This window comes from Sardina pilchardus, chromosome 9 (assembly GCF_963854185.1).
Source record: "Sardina pilchardus chromosome 9, fSarPil1.1, whole genome shotgun sequence".
Taxonomy (NCBI): domain Eukaryota; kingdom Metazoa; phylum Chordata; class Actinopteri; order Clupeiformes; family Clupeidae; genus Sardina; species Sardina pilchardus.
Genome location: NC_085002.1, coordinates 24,416,081 through 24,431,037, shown reverse-complemented (window position 1 = coordinate 24,431,037; position 14,957 = coordinate 24,416,081). Strand labels below are relative to the sequence as shown.

Here is a 14,957-nt window from a genome sequence, read left to right as displayed (position 1 = left end):
CAGCTGATGCCCCGATCCCGTCCCGTGCTGTGTGACAGACAGACAGACAGGCCTGCACTGCGCTGCGTTGCGCTGCGTTGCGTCCCGTATACCTTGTGTAATCTCCTTTAACTTCCCTAATCCCAGCCTGCCTCAGAACCACAGGAGCCAGACAGGAGCAGCCCTGGCAGCCGATTACAACTCCGCACACACTGTGTGGATTAGCGCAGGCTCAACCTGTGACTTTTTTTAAATTTAGCTTTTTAATTGATTTTTAATTCTTTAATTTGAGGTCTCTGAATCATTTATACAGCGACATTTACGTTGGCTATTTTATGTTTCAGGTTTGACCGTTTTGACAAACAGCTGGGTTCGGTTTGTTTTGATTTAGAGTTAAGATAAAGATGCAGTCCTCGATCCTGGCAAAAGGGTGTTGATATTTGACTGCAGTAATATCCTGTGTATTAGCCGCATTGTGTATAAGCCGCTGGACAGTGTCTTATGCAGTTATAGAAACAAAGCCATATTAATGCCATATTAACTGTCCCCTTATAGCCTCATAGCTGAAGACATTTTGCAAAATCAATGTATAAGCCACAGCTAATAGTTGGGAAATTACAATACAGAATCCAAATAATGACAGCCGTCCCTTCCTGACGCAGCTTTGCTGGAATAGTGCATGATTTGCACTAGTCCCTGCCACTTTGGTGCTCCTCAAAGAGACGCATGGGATTGTTCAGGAACAGGTTTTTTTCCAAATGCACACATTTTGCTCAGCTAGGGACAGTCAGACAGCTAGGGGAATGTAAGAAACATGTCACTTAATTTGACAAAAGGTTTAATGGATAATAATCATAGGCTGCAGCATTGAAAGGAATATTAGGATTAGTAGTGTTTAACAGCATGCATTGCCTTGAGAGGCATTTTGTTAAAGCCTTCATTTCTTAATGAACTTTTTTTTTTGTAACATGACAGAACTCATTCCAGGATGTCTTTAAATAAAGTATGAAACTAAGACTGTAACATTTCCTCTTCTTCTGCCAGGCCAGGAGTGAACAGCATTTAGCACTTTGCTACTCAGACATCTCCCTCTACATCAGCTGTAAGCCCAGACATCTTAACTGTTTACGCTACACTAACTACTGCAATTTATCAGATGCGGCTCATTAACAAGCGCAAGCCTGACCTCAGACGAGCCACCTCGCTGGCCGGTAAACTGCCAGTTTACACAGATTGCATTGCGGTCACTTTGATGTGGCGATGCTTTGGCTGTACTGGCGGTTATCATCAGAGAAGTGAAACACACAGACCCTGTTTAAGAGAACAGATACATTTAGAGGTTTCTCTTCCCTCCTCTCTTTCTCTTTCCACTCCCTCTCTCCTTCCTTCTCCGCCTCTGTCTCTCCCTATCTCTATCACGTGAGATCTGTCTGTGTATTTACCTCTGACGGTCAAGCGTCCACTTAGTCTGGCTCTCTCTATTCTCTGTTGCCCTATGCCTTTCTCCATTTCCTCCCCCCACCCCTCTCTCTCTCTCTCTCCCTCCCTCTGCCTTTCTCTCTCCCTCCATTTATTGCTCTTTTCATCTATCATTCTCTCTCTGGCTGTCTCAGTAGTGGAGGAAAAAGGAAAGACCTCATTTTAGCTGTCATCCATGGTGTTTGTGACCGTGTGTGAGTGTGTGTGTCTCTGTGTGTGTGTGGGTCATTGTGTCTGTGTATGTCTGTGACTGTGTGTGTGTGTGTCTCTGTGTGGGTGTGGGTCATTGTGTCTGTGTGACCGTGTGTCTGAATGAGTGAGTTTGGATTTTTGTGTGTTTGCGTGTGCGTGCGTACGTGCATGCGTGTATGTGTGTGTGTGTGCGACAAAGAGGCGCTGATTGAGGTGAGGACAAAGTCACCTTGATCTGAGAGGAGGATGTGTTGCCACGCCGACACGCCTGATGGCTCTATTACTGCAGCCATTTTCCCCCCTGAGTTTAACGAGTGGTGAAATAGAGAGGCAAAGAGAGAGGGAGAGGGAGAGAGCGAGAGAGAGAGAGAGGTGGCCACCGTGGTGCCTGTGTGAGTTTGAGTACCCCCTCTGTCCCCATGACTGCAACGAGAGGCACCCTCACGTTGGCCGACCTCCCTCCTTGGCTGGTAAATAATTCAGCTTTCCCCAAAAAGATTTCGGCACGAGGTCCAGTCTGAAAATATCCCCCAAGACCCCGTGTGGACGCTAACATCTGTGGTGCCCTCAAGAAGGGCAAGAGTAGACATATGTTGGTAAAGACAATTCATTCCAGTTAACTTGCATGGTTGGGTGTTTTTATGGTCTTATTTTGCTCTGCACGTGAGCTCAACCTGATGGTTGTTTGTGTCTGTGTGTGCATGTTGGGTCTCTGCAGTAGAAGTTGTTTCCCTGTTCTAATACAGTCCAGTTCATCTTTTGAGTGGTGGCGTGGCCTGTGGAACTGCGCTGGTTATTTCTGATGCTTCCTTCCTCATCCTCCTCTTTACACTTCCTTCCTGCTTTCATTTTCATAGCTGCCCGGGTTGGTGCCACCTTCTACTTCAAACAGTCAGTGCAGCATCAGGCCATGCCTTCTAGGCCTGTGGGGTTTACATTTTAGATTAGATTATGTTCAATTCAGCTTTATTGTTATTACGAGAGTACGAGAACAGAGACAACGGAATGCAGTTAGTGTCCAACCAGAAGTACGATGAACAGTATAGATCGGTATTGCCGTATAAACAGTAGACGTGTGGGCTGTAGTTGGTTGGTTATCACAGACATAGAATAGTGGGTTGAAGTTGGTTGGTTATCACAGACATATAGAATAGTGGGTTGTAGTTGGTTGGTTATCACAGACATATAGAATAGTGGGTTGTAGTTGGTTGGTTGTCACCGAGGCTTGCTGGATGTGTAGGATGTTGCGGTCATCCTAAACTCCAGTTGTGTTTTACATTCTAGCCTCATCCCACCATTAGCGGTGCTACAGTAAGTGAGTGTCCCTGCTGAGCAGCTCGTCATCATCGTATGTGCAGCGTCCAGCAGCGTCCAGTCCAGCTGACAATTGCATTGATACAGAGGGCTAGCACTAGCTAAAGCTAAAGAACTGAAGCTAAAGAGCTTTAAAAGTTCACAGAGTTCACTCCTCTTTTCCCACTTCTCCTTCTCCCTTCCTCTCTCCCTCCCTCGCTCTGTCTCTCGGTTTGTCCTTTACTCTTGCTTCTCTTTCTTCTTTTTCTCTCTCTCTCTCATCTCTCTTTCTGCCTGTGTCTCATCCTCCCTCCCTCTGCCCTCTCCATCTTGACCTCGCTTCTTTCTTTTTCACTTCAGCCTGCTGACTGTAACAGTGACACTTTTCTTTTCTTTCCTGTCTGTGTGTGTTTTCGCACGTCTTGACCCCTTGTGTCTGACTCACACACTCCACTCCTCTCCTCTCCTCTCCTCTCCGTTCCTCCTCCCTTCTCTTCTCTTCTCTTCTCTTTTCTTCTCTTCTCCCAGTTCCTCTCTTCAGCGATTCACGCTTGTTGACTTCTGTGTTTTCAAGAAGACCAGCAGCAGCTTCACTTTCTGCCCAGACCCAGTTTTACAGTCCTTTTTCTCTTGTGACTTTAGTGGGTTTTCGTGCTTGTGTGTGTGTGTGTGTGTGTGTGTGTGTGTCATACCAACCTTATTACTTGTGTGTTGTAGGCCTAATGGCTAGATTAAGTTCCTCACTGCTGCCTGCATTGCTGTTAGTGCAGTGTAGCTAGCTGTGTAAAGTGTTCTCTCTCTGGGCACCGTCTCTCTCTCTCTCTCTCTCTCTTCCCCTCTCTCTCTCTCTGTCTCTCTCTCTCTCTCTCCTCTCAGTGTTTTATCTTTCCCTCGTCCTCATCTACTTGCCCTCTCCCTATCTCCCCTGTTCTCTCTCTCTCTCCCTCTCTCTATCTCTGATACTGATATCTATCCTCCCTTTCTATTGCTCTCTCCTCTCTCTTTCCCCTTTGTCCTTTCTCTATCCCCCTATCCTGTTTTATCTCACCTCTTTCTCCTTTCTTTCTGCCCCTCTTTCCTCTCGCTCTATTCCTCCCTTCTCTCTCTCTCTCTCTCTCTCTCTCTCTCTCTCTTCCTCTCCTGTGTCATCTCACCCTTTTCTCCTGTCCTCTGTCTTGCCCGATGCACTCTCTTTTTATATTCCTTATATCTGTCTACTTTTTCTTCCTGTGTTCTCTCTCCTCGTCCTCATCCTCTTCCTCCTGTCACAGTAACTGTCAGCTATGTCCAGCCAAAACAAACAAAAACTATCAAGGAAGGGAACATATTTAACACAGAGCAGGTTTCGCATGATAAAAATAACAGATTTCCCTCAGTAGAAATTGCATTACAAAAAATATTAAATAAAATAGATAGATTAAAAATGTATCTCTCTCTCACTCTCTCTTTTTCACTCTCTCTCCCTCTTTCTCTCTCTCTCTCTCTCTCTCTGCAATGTCCTATTCAGTGGGCATTGCTCATGAATACTGCATGAGGCACTGGGCATGTTGCAGAGAATGCACAGCAAGGACAGGATGGCCTAGTGAGAGCCATACTCCTGTGCCTTTGCTGTCGTGTGTGTGTGTGTGTAGCCGTTAACTGACTGAACGCCGCCTCATCCGCGGCTAGGTTTAACCGGCCATTCCCCGGCTAGGTCAGTGAGGACAAGAGGCGCGATATTCCAAAGCCGCCTCGGTGTAGGCGTAAACATGTAAGAAATGGGTGTGAAGTTGAACAGTGACGTACAACAACATAGGCGTCGAAGTCTCGTGACTACTGTCATTCTCAAAACAGCGGTGCAGCTCTCTGTCAAGTTCTCTGCTCCTCCGTTTGATATTTCTAGATCTTCTGACAAGTTTACTCTACTTATCCAAACTGACGACATCACCACTGTCACTAGATATAAAGCAAACATTGATTTTCACTCGGTGCTATTCACTGACCGTAAAAAAAAGTGTCATTAGTAGCCTATGCAGTGTTCAGTCTGGTATGCACTGTTGTTTGTGGCTAGCTAGACTTGCTAGCTCGATGTGACACAATATTGTAGCGCGGCTCGGATATGCTTGTGTTACGTTCATGCAAGGGGGAAATGTAGCCTACGGCTAAGATGGTTAAGCAGCCTGTTGTCATAAGATAGTTGACGGTTACGCATTATATAGGTGTACTAGACTAGTCAGCTGATGTGTTGTGGGATAAGGGGTTTATGTTACGGGATGCCACCCATGTTGTGGGATATAGCCACGGGGATCTTAAACAGGCCACTTCCATGTAATGTCATTCCTCATATTCATCTGGTAATAAACATTTCCTAACAGAGTAATTCTTGCCTCGTCACAATATCAACTCTCCACTCATTCCGCTTGGACTATGCATCATACCTTTCACTGCCTCACGTCTGCCAGGTTCCAAACTGTCTTCCTAACAGCAGTTACAATCAGTATTTTTGTGATAACAACAAAACAGCTCTGCAAAGTTTAAACCAACGATGCTAATTAGCGATTAGCCATTTAAAATGCAGAGCCTACCCTCATAAGGAGACCTCTCCAATTCAGAAAAATGCATTAAACTAAAATTGGACAATGTTGTTATGTTTCTTAAACCTTAGGGTGGGTATGATATAGGCCTAGCCTACATGCTTTAACGAAATACGTTGTCAATGGTTATTTGAGCAAGCTAGCCAAGGTCTAGCTAATTTATCCTGGCTGTAGATAAAGCAGGATAGGCTATGTTTTCCCAATATGTTAGCAATTAATAAATAAATGCTGAGATGTTTGGCGATTTAATTGACATTTGAAAGAACAGTGTGCTAGATGGACCACAAGGACCAGTGTTAATATGTGAACAGTATGATGATGATCTGACAGCTGTGCTCAGCATACAGTCAGTCAGCTGTTTGCTGATTTTAAGTCTTTCAGCAGTGTGTGCACAACTCTCGTTGTTGACAGCTCCGCCCATGTCTCAGCTAGCCGCCGCATAGCCGGCTCGCATGCTCACTGCAGTCGCCCCGGGAATATGTGTACCCTCAGGGGAGGACAATTGGCAGCGTAAATCACCTCGGCGATTAGCCGGCTATCAGTGAGTACAATCGGGACTAGCCGGCTAAAAGCCCGTGCATCGCCGGCTATCTGTGCAGTCAGTAAACGGCTTGTGTGTGTGTGTGTGTGTGCGAGAGAGAGAGAGAGAGAGAGAAAGAGAGAGAGAGAGAGAGAGAGAGAGAGAGAGAGAGAGAGAGAGAGAGAGAGAGAGAGAGAGAGAGAGAGAGAGAGAGAGAGAGAGAGAGAGAGAGAGAGAGAGAGAGAGAGAGAGAGAGAGAGAGAGAGTCTTAGGGTGTTAGTGTGTTGGAGTCAGTGTGCTTACATTGGTGTGTGTTTGGGGGTATGAGTGTTGTCAGTGCCTGTCTGTTTCTGTTTTTTTTTTGTTTTTTTTCTTTGTATGTGTGTTTGCGTGTGTGTGTGTGTGTGTGTGTGTGTTTGCGTGTGGTGGAGCCCATGCGCTTCACACCTGCTGAGCTGTGGTAGAGTGCAGTGGTGCAGGCTGTTGATACTGTACAGTACACCATTACAAGTGTCACAGCGTCACACGTCCACACATTACAATTCACACATCCATCCCCTATGTTCCAGTGCTCTCTCTCTCTGTCTCTCTCTCTGTCTCTCCCTCTCCCTCTCCCTCCCTCGCTTCCTCACTCTCTCTCTCTCTCTCATCCTCACTCATCCTCACTCATTATCTCTGTCCGTTTCTCGGTATTAGTCTCCTTTTCTCTCTCTCTCTCTCTCTCTCTCTCTCTCTGTCAGTTGATGGGTGTGCTCCTCCCTCTCTCCCTCTCTCTCTATGTCAGTTGATGGTTGTGCTCCTCTCATTCTCTCAGCATGTTGCTGGAGTCTTTCTTGGCCCAGGCGTCCACAGGAGGCCACATAACGGGACGTGACCCAAAAACCCTAATAGCACGTTATGAACGATAAACAGTGATGTTACGTGTCTAGAGACGAAGCGCTTTCATTCCATATTCATCTCTCTCTTAATAAAGGTTGCCCTACTTACAGTGCAGTATGGCTCGATCGACCGTCATACATGACTGTGTACTGTGCGTCCTCTTCACACTCTGGTCACTGTAGCATTTTGAGTTCTCGGGGCGTGTCGGAGAGCGAGTGGTCAGGAAGAGGGTGATGGACTGGTGCCTAGCGAGGCCGGCGGCTCACAGGAGCGGTGGAAACAGGACCTAGGCACCATCTGTCGCCGTGGTGATACGACACACACACACACACACACACACACACACACACACACACACACAAGCAGTCCTGAAGCAGGTGCTAGTTGTGTATTGGACTGGTCCATTCCAGTCGCTCAAATGGCGCAGCAAGGAAGGCCAGTAAATACACATAACTTACTGCTCTTCTGTTGGTGTGGATGATGGCATCCTCTTAATAATAATAATGATGTTAATAAAAATAATAATAATTATAATAATAATAACTTAGACTTAATCTAGTTTACACTTCTTTTTATTTGAGGAGGACTAGATGTGAACCTGGGACCCACCTGGGGGGGCGCTGACTCTACGACCCCCTAGTCCATTATACATGTAATGCACATTCATATTTTAATGTATGTAAATATAGTAAGTGTATAATGGAGACCCAAATGTTAAACTGACATGTCGTACAGTGTGTGACTGACTCTTCTCCTGATTTAGCCTGAGGTGCCAGTCTTTCATGTACGTTAGTGTCTGTCACTTTCCCCCAGCTGTTATTGTCAGGTGTGTGTGTGTGTGTGTGTGTGTGTGTGTGTGTGTGTGTGTATGTGTGAGAGAGAGAGAGAGGCATTCACTGTCAGAGAGAGAGAGGCATTCACTGTCAGAGGCATTCACTGTCAGGCAGCAAACTGCTCTTTCTGACCATAATCAAATTAATGTATTTTTGAAAACGATTCCTGAATCTAGAAACACAAATGCAGAGTCCAATAAGCTGTATAAACTTAATCTGACCTACAGATGGACACCAACCAGCTCAGAAAAATTTACACAGGCACTAAACTCACCAGAATTAGCTGGACATATTAATAATTTTACTAACAAAAAGTTCACCAATAATGCAACTGGTATAGATACGGCTGTGAAAGAGTTGAACATGATTTTTCAACTGTCAGCACACAAGGCTGAATTAGTAAGGAAAACCCATCAGAAAAAGAAAAATCAAGATCAGGATTGGTTTGACTCCGAATGCCAAAGTATTCGAAAACAGCTGAGACAGCTATCAAACCAAAAACACCGTCAGCCTGATGACACAGACCTCAGAATGAAATATTGTGAAACATTGAAAAACTACAAACACACAATTAATAGAAAAAGAATAAATCATGCCGACCAAATTCTACACCAAATTGAAGACTCCATCAACAATAATCAGTTCTGGGAGATGTGGAAAAATTTGAGCACAGCCAAATCACAAAAATCAGCCCTACCTATTCAAAATGAAACAACATGGATTGAGCACTTCAAAAATCTGTACAGTGAAATACCATCTGGACAGTTAAACCCAAACCAGAACCACATAAAAGAAAAACTTCAAAATTTAGAATCTATTATTAAAAACAACCAAAACCCCCTTGATTACCCCATCTCAATAGAAGAATTGGCACACAAACTAAAATCACTAAAATCCAAAAAGGCATGCGGTCCTGACAGCATCAGAACTGAAATGCTAAAATACAGCACCCCCTCATTACAAAAAGCTGTGCTCAAACTTTTCAATCTCGTTCTCAGTTCTGGCTGCTTTCCTGACACCTGGAATCAAGGGATTATTACTCCAATCTATAAAAGTGGTAACAAATTGGACCCAAATAACTACAGAGGTATCTGTGTGAACAGTAATCTGGGGAAGTTATTTAATTGTATTTTGAATGACAGGATTCAAACCTTCCTTAACGAACACAATACCCTTAGTAAAAATCAAATTGGATTTCTTAAAAATTGCCGTACAACAGATCACATTTACACCCTGCACACCCTAATCAATAAACATGTAAAAGACAAAAAAAATGGAAAGATATTTGCTTGCTTTGTAGACTTCAAAAAAGCTTTCGACTCGATTTGGCATGATGGATTATACTACCAACTTTTGCAAAATGGTGTAGGGGGTAAAACATTTGATCTAATTAAATCAATGTACTCAAATTGTAAATGCAGTATAAAAATTGGACAAAAACGAACCGACTTTTTCACACAAAATAGAGGAGTGAGGCAGGGCTGTAGTCTGAGTCCAACTTTATTCAATATTTACATCAACGAATTAGCGGTGCAGTTGGAACAGTCTACAGCTCCTGGGCTCAAACTTCAAGAAACGGAGGTCAAATTCCTGCTTTTTGCTGATGACTTGGTGCTTCTGTCGCCCTCACAACAGGGACTGCAACAGCTCCTTGATCTGCTGGAGCAGTACTGTCAGTCATGGGCGCTGACAGTAAATCCAATGAAGACCAAAGTTATGATCTTCCAAAAAAAGCCCAGGTGTCAGGAACACAGATACAGTTTCAGCCTAGGCAGCACCGTCCTAGAGCACACAATGCAGTACCCTTACCTTGGTCTAGTAATTACTGCATCAGGCAGTTTCAGCATGGCAGTGAATGCACTAAAAGAAAAAGCCCGAAGGGCATTCTATGCAATAAAGAGAAAATTCCACAAAATAAACATCCCAATTACAGTTTGGAGCAAAATATTTGACAGCATAATCCTGCCTATTGCGCTATATGGAAGCGAGGTTTGGGGTCCACTCAGCATGCACAACTACACAAAGTGGGACAAGCATCCAATTGAAGCCCTACATGCAGAATTCTGCCGATCAATGCTAAAAGTTCAAACAAAAACACCCAACAATGCATGTAGGGCAGAATTAGGCCGTTTTCCATTGGCATTACCAATTCAGAAAAGAAGCTTGAAATTTTGGATGCACCTGAACAACAGTCCCAAGAACTCCCTCCATTTTGAGGCATTGAAAACCCAAGAAATGAACCCTGAAAAGTGTCCTCTGAGCCAGCTGGTACTGAAGTTAACTAACCCAATAACAACAATTAATAAACACCAAGCTCAGTCCAGCGCTGCTTCCCAAACACCAATCAGAGTCAACAAAATAATGAATCAAGTAAAAGAAGAATATTTAGATCATTGGACAAACCAAATTGCCAACCAAAGTAGAATGAATACCTATCTGATCCTAAACAGAGAATATGAATTGGCAGAGTATCTCATCTCTGTCAGAGATATGAAGCAGAGGCAAGTCCTGACCAAATACAGGCTCAGTGACCACAATCTAGCTATAGAAACAGGCAGGCACAGGAAAACCTGGCTGCCAAAAGAACAAAGGATATGTGGTCACTGTCAGGCAGAGAAGGTTGAGACAGAGGAGCACTTTCTCCTCCACTGCAAAAAATATGAAAATTTAAGACAAACGTTTTTCACAAACTTAAAACAAAGTATACCAAATTTTGAAGACATTTTAGACAACGAAAAACTAGCCATAATTCTTGGTGAAGGGCCCTCTGCTGCCCTGGCCGCACAGTACGTCCTGAAATGTCATAACCTGAGGGACAGTAAACAGTAAGAAAAACATATGCACAAAAAACATATGTTCTCACACGTGCGCACACACACACAGGCACGCACGCACACACACACGCACACACGCACATACATACACACATTTCCACTACTGTTTATTTTGCACTCATATGTGTATGCATTGCATAATGCACTTATATTTTCTTTTCTTTGTGATATTGATTACTGTAGCTTTGGCAACGCTGTAACAAACAGTCATGCTAATAAAGCACCCTTTGAATTTGAATTTGAATTTGAGAGAGAGAGAGAGAGAGTGTGTGTGTGTGTGTATGTGTGTGTGTGTGTGTGTGTGTTTCAGTCCCACCCAGATTTGACTGCTGCATTGCAGGGAGTGTGATGCCTATCTGCAGAGATTAGATCATTGGCATCATCCGCACGGTGCTCTGATACTGAAGTCAGTCAGAGCTCCAGCTGAGGAGAGAGGAGGCTCTGTTCAGGGTTCTCCCTTGAGTACTGGTCAGGTAGATCCAAAAGGAACCATTTGCCTTATATCTAGGGAACTATTTCAGTTCTGTAGTGGTTCTGTAGTGTGTTCCTGTAGTCGGGGGAAGCTTTACTACTAGTGCATGCTGTGATGGATGTGCGGACCATCTCGGAGTTCCGAGCTCCGAGTTCCGGGTTCCGGGTTTGCGTCCACCGATGTTGGAACACCAGGGGTCTCGGCTACAGCGCTGCATCAGGTGTGTGGGGCGGTCATACAGTACGTTCGCACCACAGCTGGTTCAACGGCTACATCTGGAGCAGAAAAGCGTGTACACACACACACACACACACACACACACACACACACACACACCATCCAAACAAGGTCAAGGGTCATTCACCATCCTGGGCACTGCTGTTGAAGTCATCTGTGTTTCACCACAGCTCGCTCTGCATCCACCTCTGGCGTAGAGAACACAAAAACATTCAAACAAACCCAGGTGGCAGAGCATCATGCACAAGAATGCGTGACAAACACACATGCGCGCACACACACACACACACACACACACACACACACACACACACACACACACACACACACACACACTTACTTACATACATACATACATACACACTCCCTCTCTCTCTCTCTTTCTCTGTACTCAAGTCTGACTGGGTCCTCTGAGGCAATGCTGAGGGAACAGTACCATCTAGTGGTGACCTGCCGGACCCACAGTCTCCTGTGCTTATTTGCAATGGACACTGCAGTCTGCTTTTAATGGCTTCCTTTCTTAGACGTTTGTCTCTTCATCACTGCTAGAGAGGTTGTTGAGTCCATGATTAGCCAAAGTGTAAATATTCATGCGTTTCATCAGGTCCCTTTTAAACAGGTGTATAAAATCAAGCACCTAGATTATGAATACAGACTGAATGGTGCTTGATTAACTCACCTGTGGAAAGGGACCTGATGAAACCCATGAATATGAAGTATTGGAGCAGAAGTGTGTGTGTGTGTGTGTGTGTGTGTGTGTGTGTGTGTGTGTGTGTGTGTGTGTGTGTAGATAGATAGATAGATAGATCGGAATGTTTTTGTGTGCATATGTATGTGTGTATGTATGTGTTTCCGTTATTGAGAGGTTCAAATATTTGAGTTGTCATAATGTGTTGATTAATTGTGTTTTAATCACAGGGTGTTGAGTTGTATGAGAACTCTATATTGTATGTGTCAAGAGATGGACATGCATACTTAACATCTGTTTTCCTGTTTGTCTGTGTGTTTGTGTGTGTTGTTTTTTCTCAGGCCCTGTGAGGTGGAAGTCAGCCTCCTCATTGGCTCGGAGCAAGTGAGTGCGTGAGTGAGTGAGTGAGTGAGTGTGAGAGAGAGAGAGAGAGCGAGAGAGAGAGAGTGTGTGTGTGTGTGAGAGAGAGAGAGAGAGAGTGAGACCCTGTCCCCTCCTCCATCGGCTGGCCGTCTGTGCCCCCCCACTCCTGCGCCTCCATGTATCCCGAGTCCACCACTGACTCCCCCGCACGCCTCTCGCTCCGACAGACCGGCTCGCCGGGAATGATCTACAGGTGAGCACCGCCTGGGTGTGTGTGTTTGTGTGTGTGTGTGTGTGTGTGTGTGTGTGTGTGTGTGTGTGTGTGTGTGTGTGTGTGTGTGTGTGTGTGTGTGTGTGTGTGTGTGTGTGTGTGTGTGTGTGTGTGTGTGTGTGTGTGTGTGTGTGTGTGTGTGTGTGTGTGTGTGTGTGCATGCATATTCATCTATGCGTGCACATGGAGGTATGCACATGTACAGTATACATGCATAAACCTGGGTTTGTGTGTTGTGCTGCATGTATTTCTGTGTGCGTGTTTGTGTGCAAGTATGTTTGTGTGTGCACATGTTCCAAGGTCTGCACATGTGCACACTATAGAGGTTTTGGACATGTCATGTCAACATCCAAGTGTCAGTGCTACGCTTGTAGACACACTGATTTCAGTAGCCATTGGTGTTTTTTCCACCGTGTTTGGATGGTGATTTAAGCTGCTTTGGAGTCTGAAGTCTGATTTTATAAGTTGTACTTTTCTGTGTGGTCAGTTCCTCTCTATTGCTTTCCTGTATTTCTCACTTGGTGATTTTACATGGACATATTTGGTCATGTATTGATGCCACAGCACTGACTTTAACAATGTGTCCTGTCTTCGAATCCTAACCTTACCTTCTGTAATCATATTTTATAGTATGTTTTTTTTTTTTTTTTTAATCTGGACTTCAGTTTGTACATGAAGTTATACACTCACTGCACACAAAACGTTGGGATATCTGTCTTTCGGGTCAAATGTAATGTTTCAGTACAGAAAGTATTGAAACATTGAACTGTTGGACGTACAGTACTGTACGTGCGCAGTCAAAAGTTTAGAGAAGGTCCCATCAAGTTCACCTGTAAAGGTTATAGTGGATTTTAGGTTCATCCTGAAATTTTACTCGGAAGCCGAATGTCCCTGACTTTTTGTGAGTAATGTATTTCCCCAAAATAGTCTAGCCTACAGTTCATTGCAGTACATTCATTTGGACTTTCACCAGCCAGGATCACAGTGATAGCAGGAATACATTTTCAGCAAAGTGCCAGACAGCCAACGTTGGTGCTTCTGGAGGTGTTGCTGTGATCTTGTTCTGAGAGAGAGGAGCCCAGAGGCCCAGTGTGTTCCCTCCTGTTAGTCTCACTCTAATCCCCTGAGGGGCTCCTGCAGCCTCCACAGAGCTGCTGTGTGATTGAGGGCGAGTGTGTGTGTGTGCGTGATTACGTAAATGTTTGTGTGTGTGTTTGCATGAACAGGTGTGTAGGTCATAAGGTCCCTACAGATGTGTCTCTGTCTCTCAACATACGCGCACACACTCATACAATTCTCCTCAGGCCAACCCAGAGACTCTGGCAGCACCAGATAGCAAAGCAGTCTGTGCCCGGGTCCTGATCTGGCCCGAATATGGGCCAGATCAGATCACCTGTGGTGTGATAATGTGCCAGGGGAAAAAGATTCTCCCTTATTCCTCAGGGGCTGCCCTCTCCTGATGTATTCGGTTTTTAAGTGATGATGTACAGGAATAATGGGATAATAAATCCCTCTCCGGGTTTAACGGCTTTCAGATTCACTCTATTAAAATAAAACAAAAAATGTCCTCTATTCTGAGTAGCCTTTAAGAAAATTGTCATCTTAATTCTGACCTGTTGCCTCAACCTAATCAAGTCCTATTTTTCGCGGAATCCTGGACATTAACCTTGAATATATCATCTGGCTGCACAGCTACAGTTATTACTCTGTTAAAGTTTAGCGACTTTGTTTTATCATCGCTAAAATGGAGGTGATGATGACAAAGTTGCAAAAACCGTCTGGCTGCGCAAAGCTGTTGGGCCCGTGACGTCGGACTTGAGAACCGAATTGACCTCTGAGGCTAGAGGATGAACAACACTTTCTGCTCCTTATGTCAATAACCATAGTTTTGTACATGCACTGCTGAAGATAAAACCTTTTATGGAGCCAAATCAAACCCACCTCACCCACAGGTGTACTACCCACAGGTTTACCACTTCCTTTGTCTCCCACCCTTCAAGTCAATAGTCTTGGGCAAGTCAAGGGTTTTGGACAGCCTTCGGAAAACAGTTATGTTGAAATTACATTGTATTACATCTCTAGTAATTAGGCTGTAGCAGGAGATTATACTTTATGGCTAACATTTAGGCTCTCTGTGATTTGTGCACATAAACCTGTCAGGATGGGTGGATCTGCTTATCCAAGATTGCACACCTGACACTGGAAAAGTACCAGTATTTGTAGAAGTTCAACATGTATGTAACTTTACTCCATAATCAAACCAAACACATTTGGAGGGTACAATGCCCTCCACAATTATTGGCACCCCTGGTAAAGTTGACTAAAAAAAACCCAGCCTTGAAGG

At 44.5% G+C, this 14,957-nt stretch overlaps 1 protein-coding gene across 3 annotated transcripts in view; it reads left to right on the top strand.

The window, feature by feature from the left end:
* Positions 1-14,957, top strand: part of kcnab2a (potassium voltage-gated channel subfamily A regulatory beta subunit 2a) — a 139,602-nt gene that overhangs the window by 37,918 nt on the left and 86,727 nt on the right. For all 3 annotated transcript variants that reach the window (XM_062544358.1, XM_062544354.1, XM_062544355.1), the window contains exon 2: positions 12,321-12,595. In XM_062544358.1, the coding sequence (XP_062400342.1) occupies positions 12,519-12,595 (77 nt within the window). In that variant the 5' untranslated portion in view covers positions 12,321-12,518. The remainder of the gene's footprint in view (positions 1-12,320; positions 12,596-14,957) is intronic.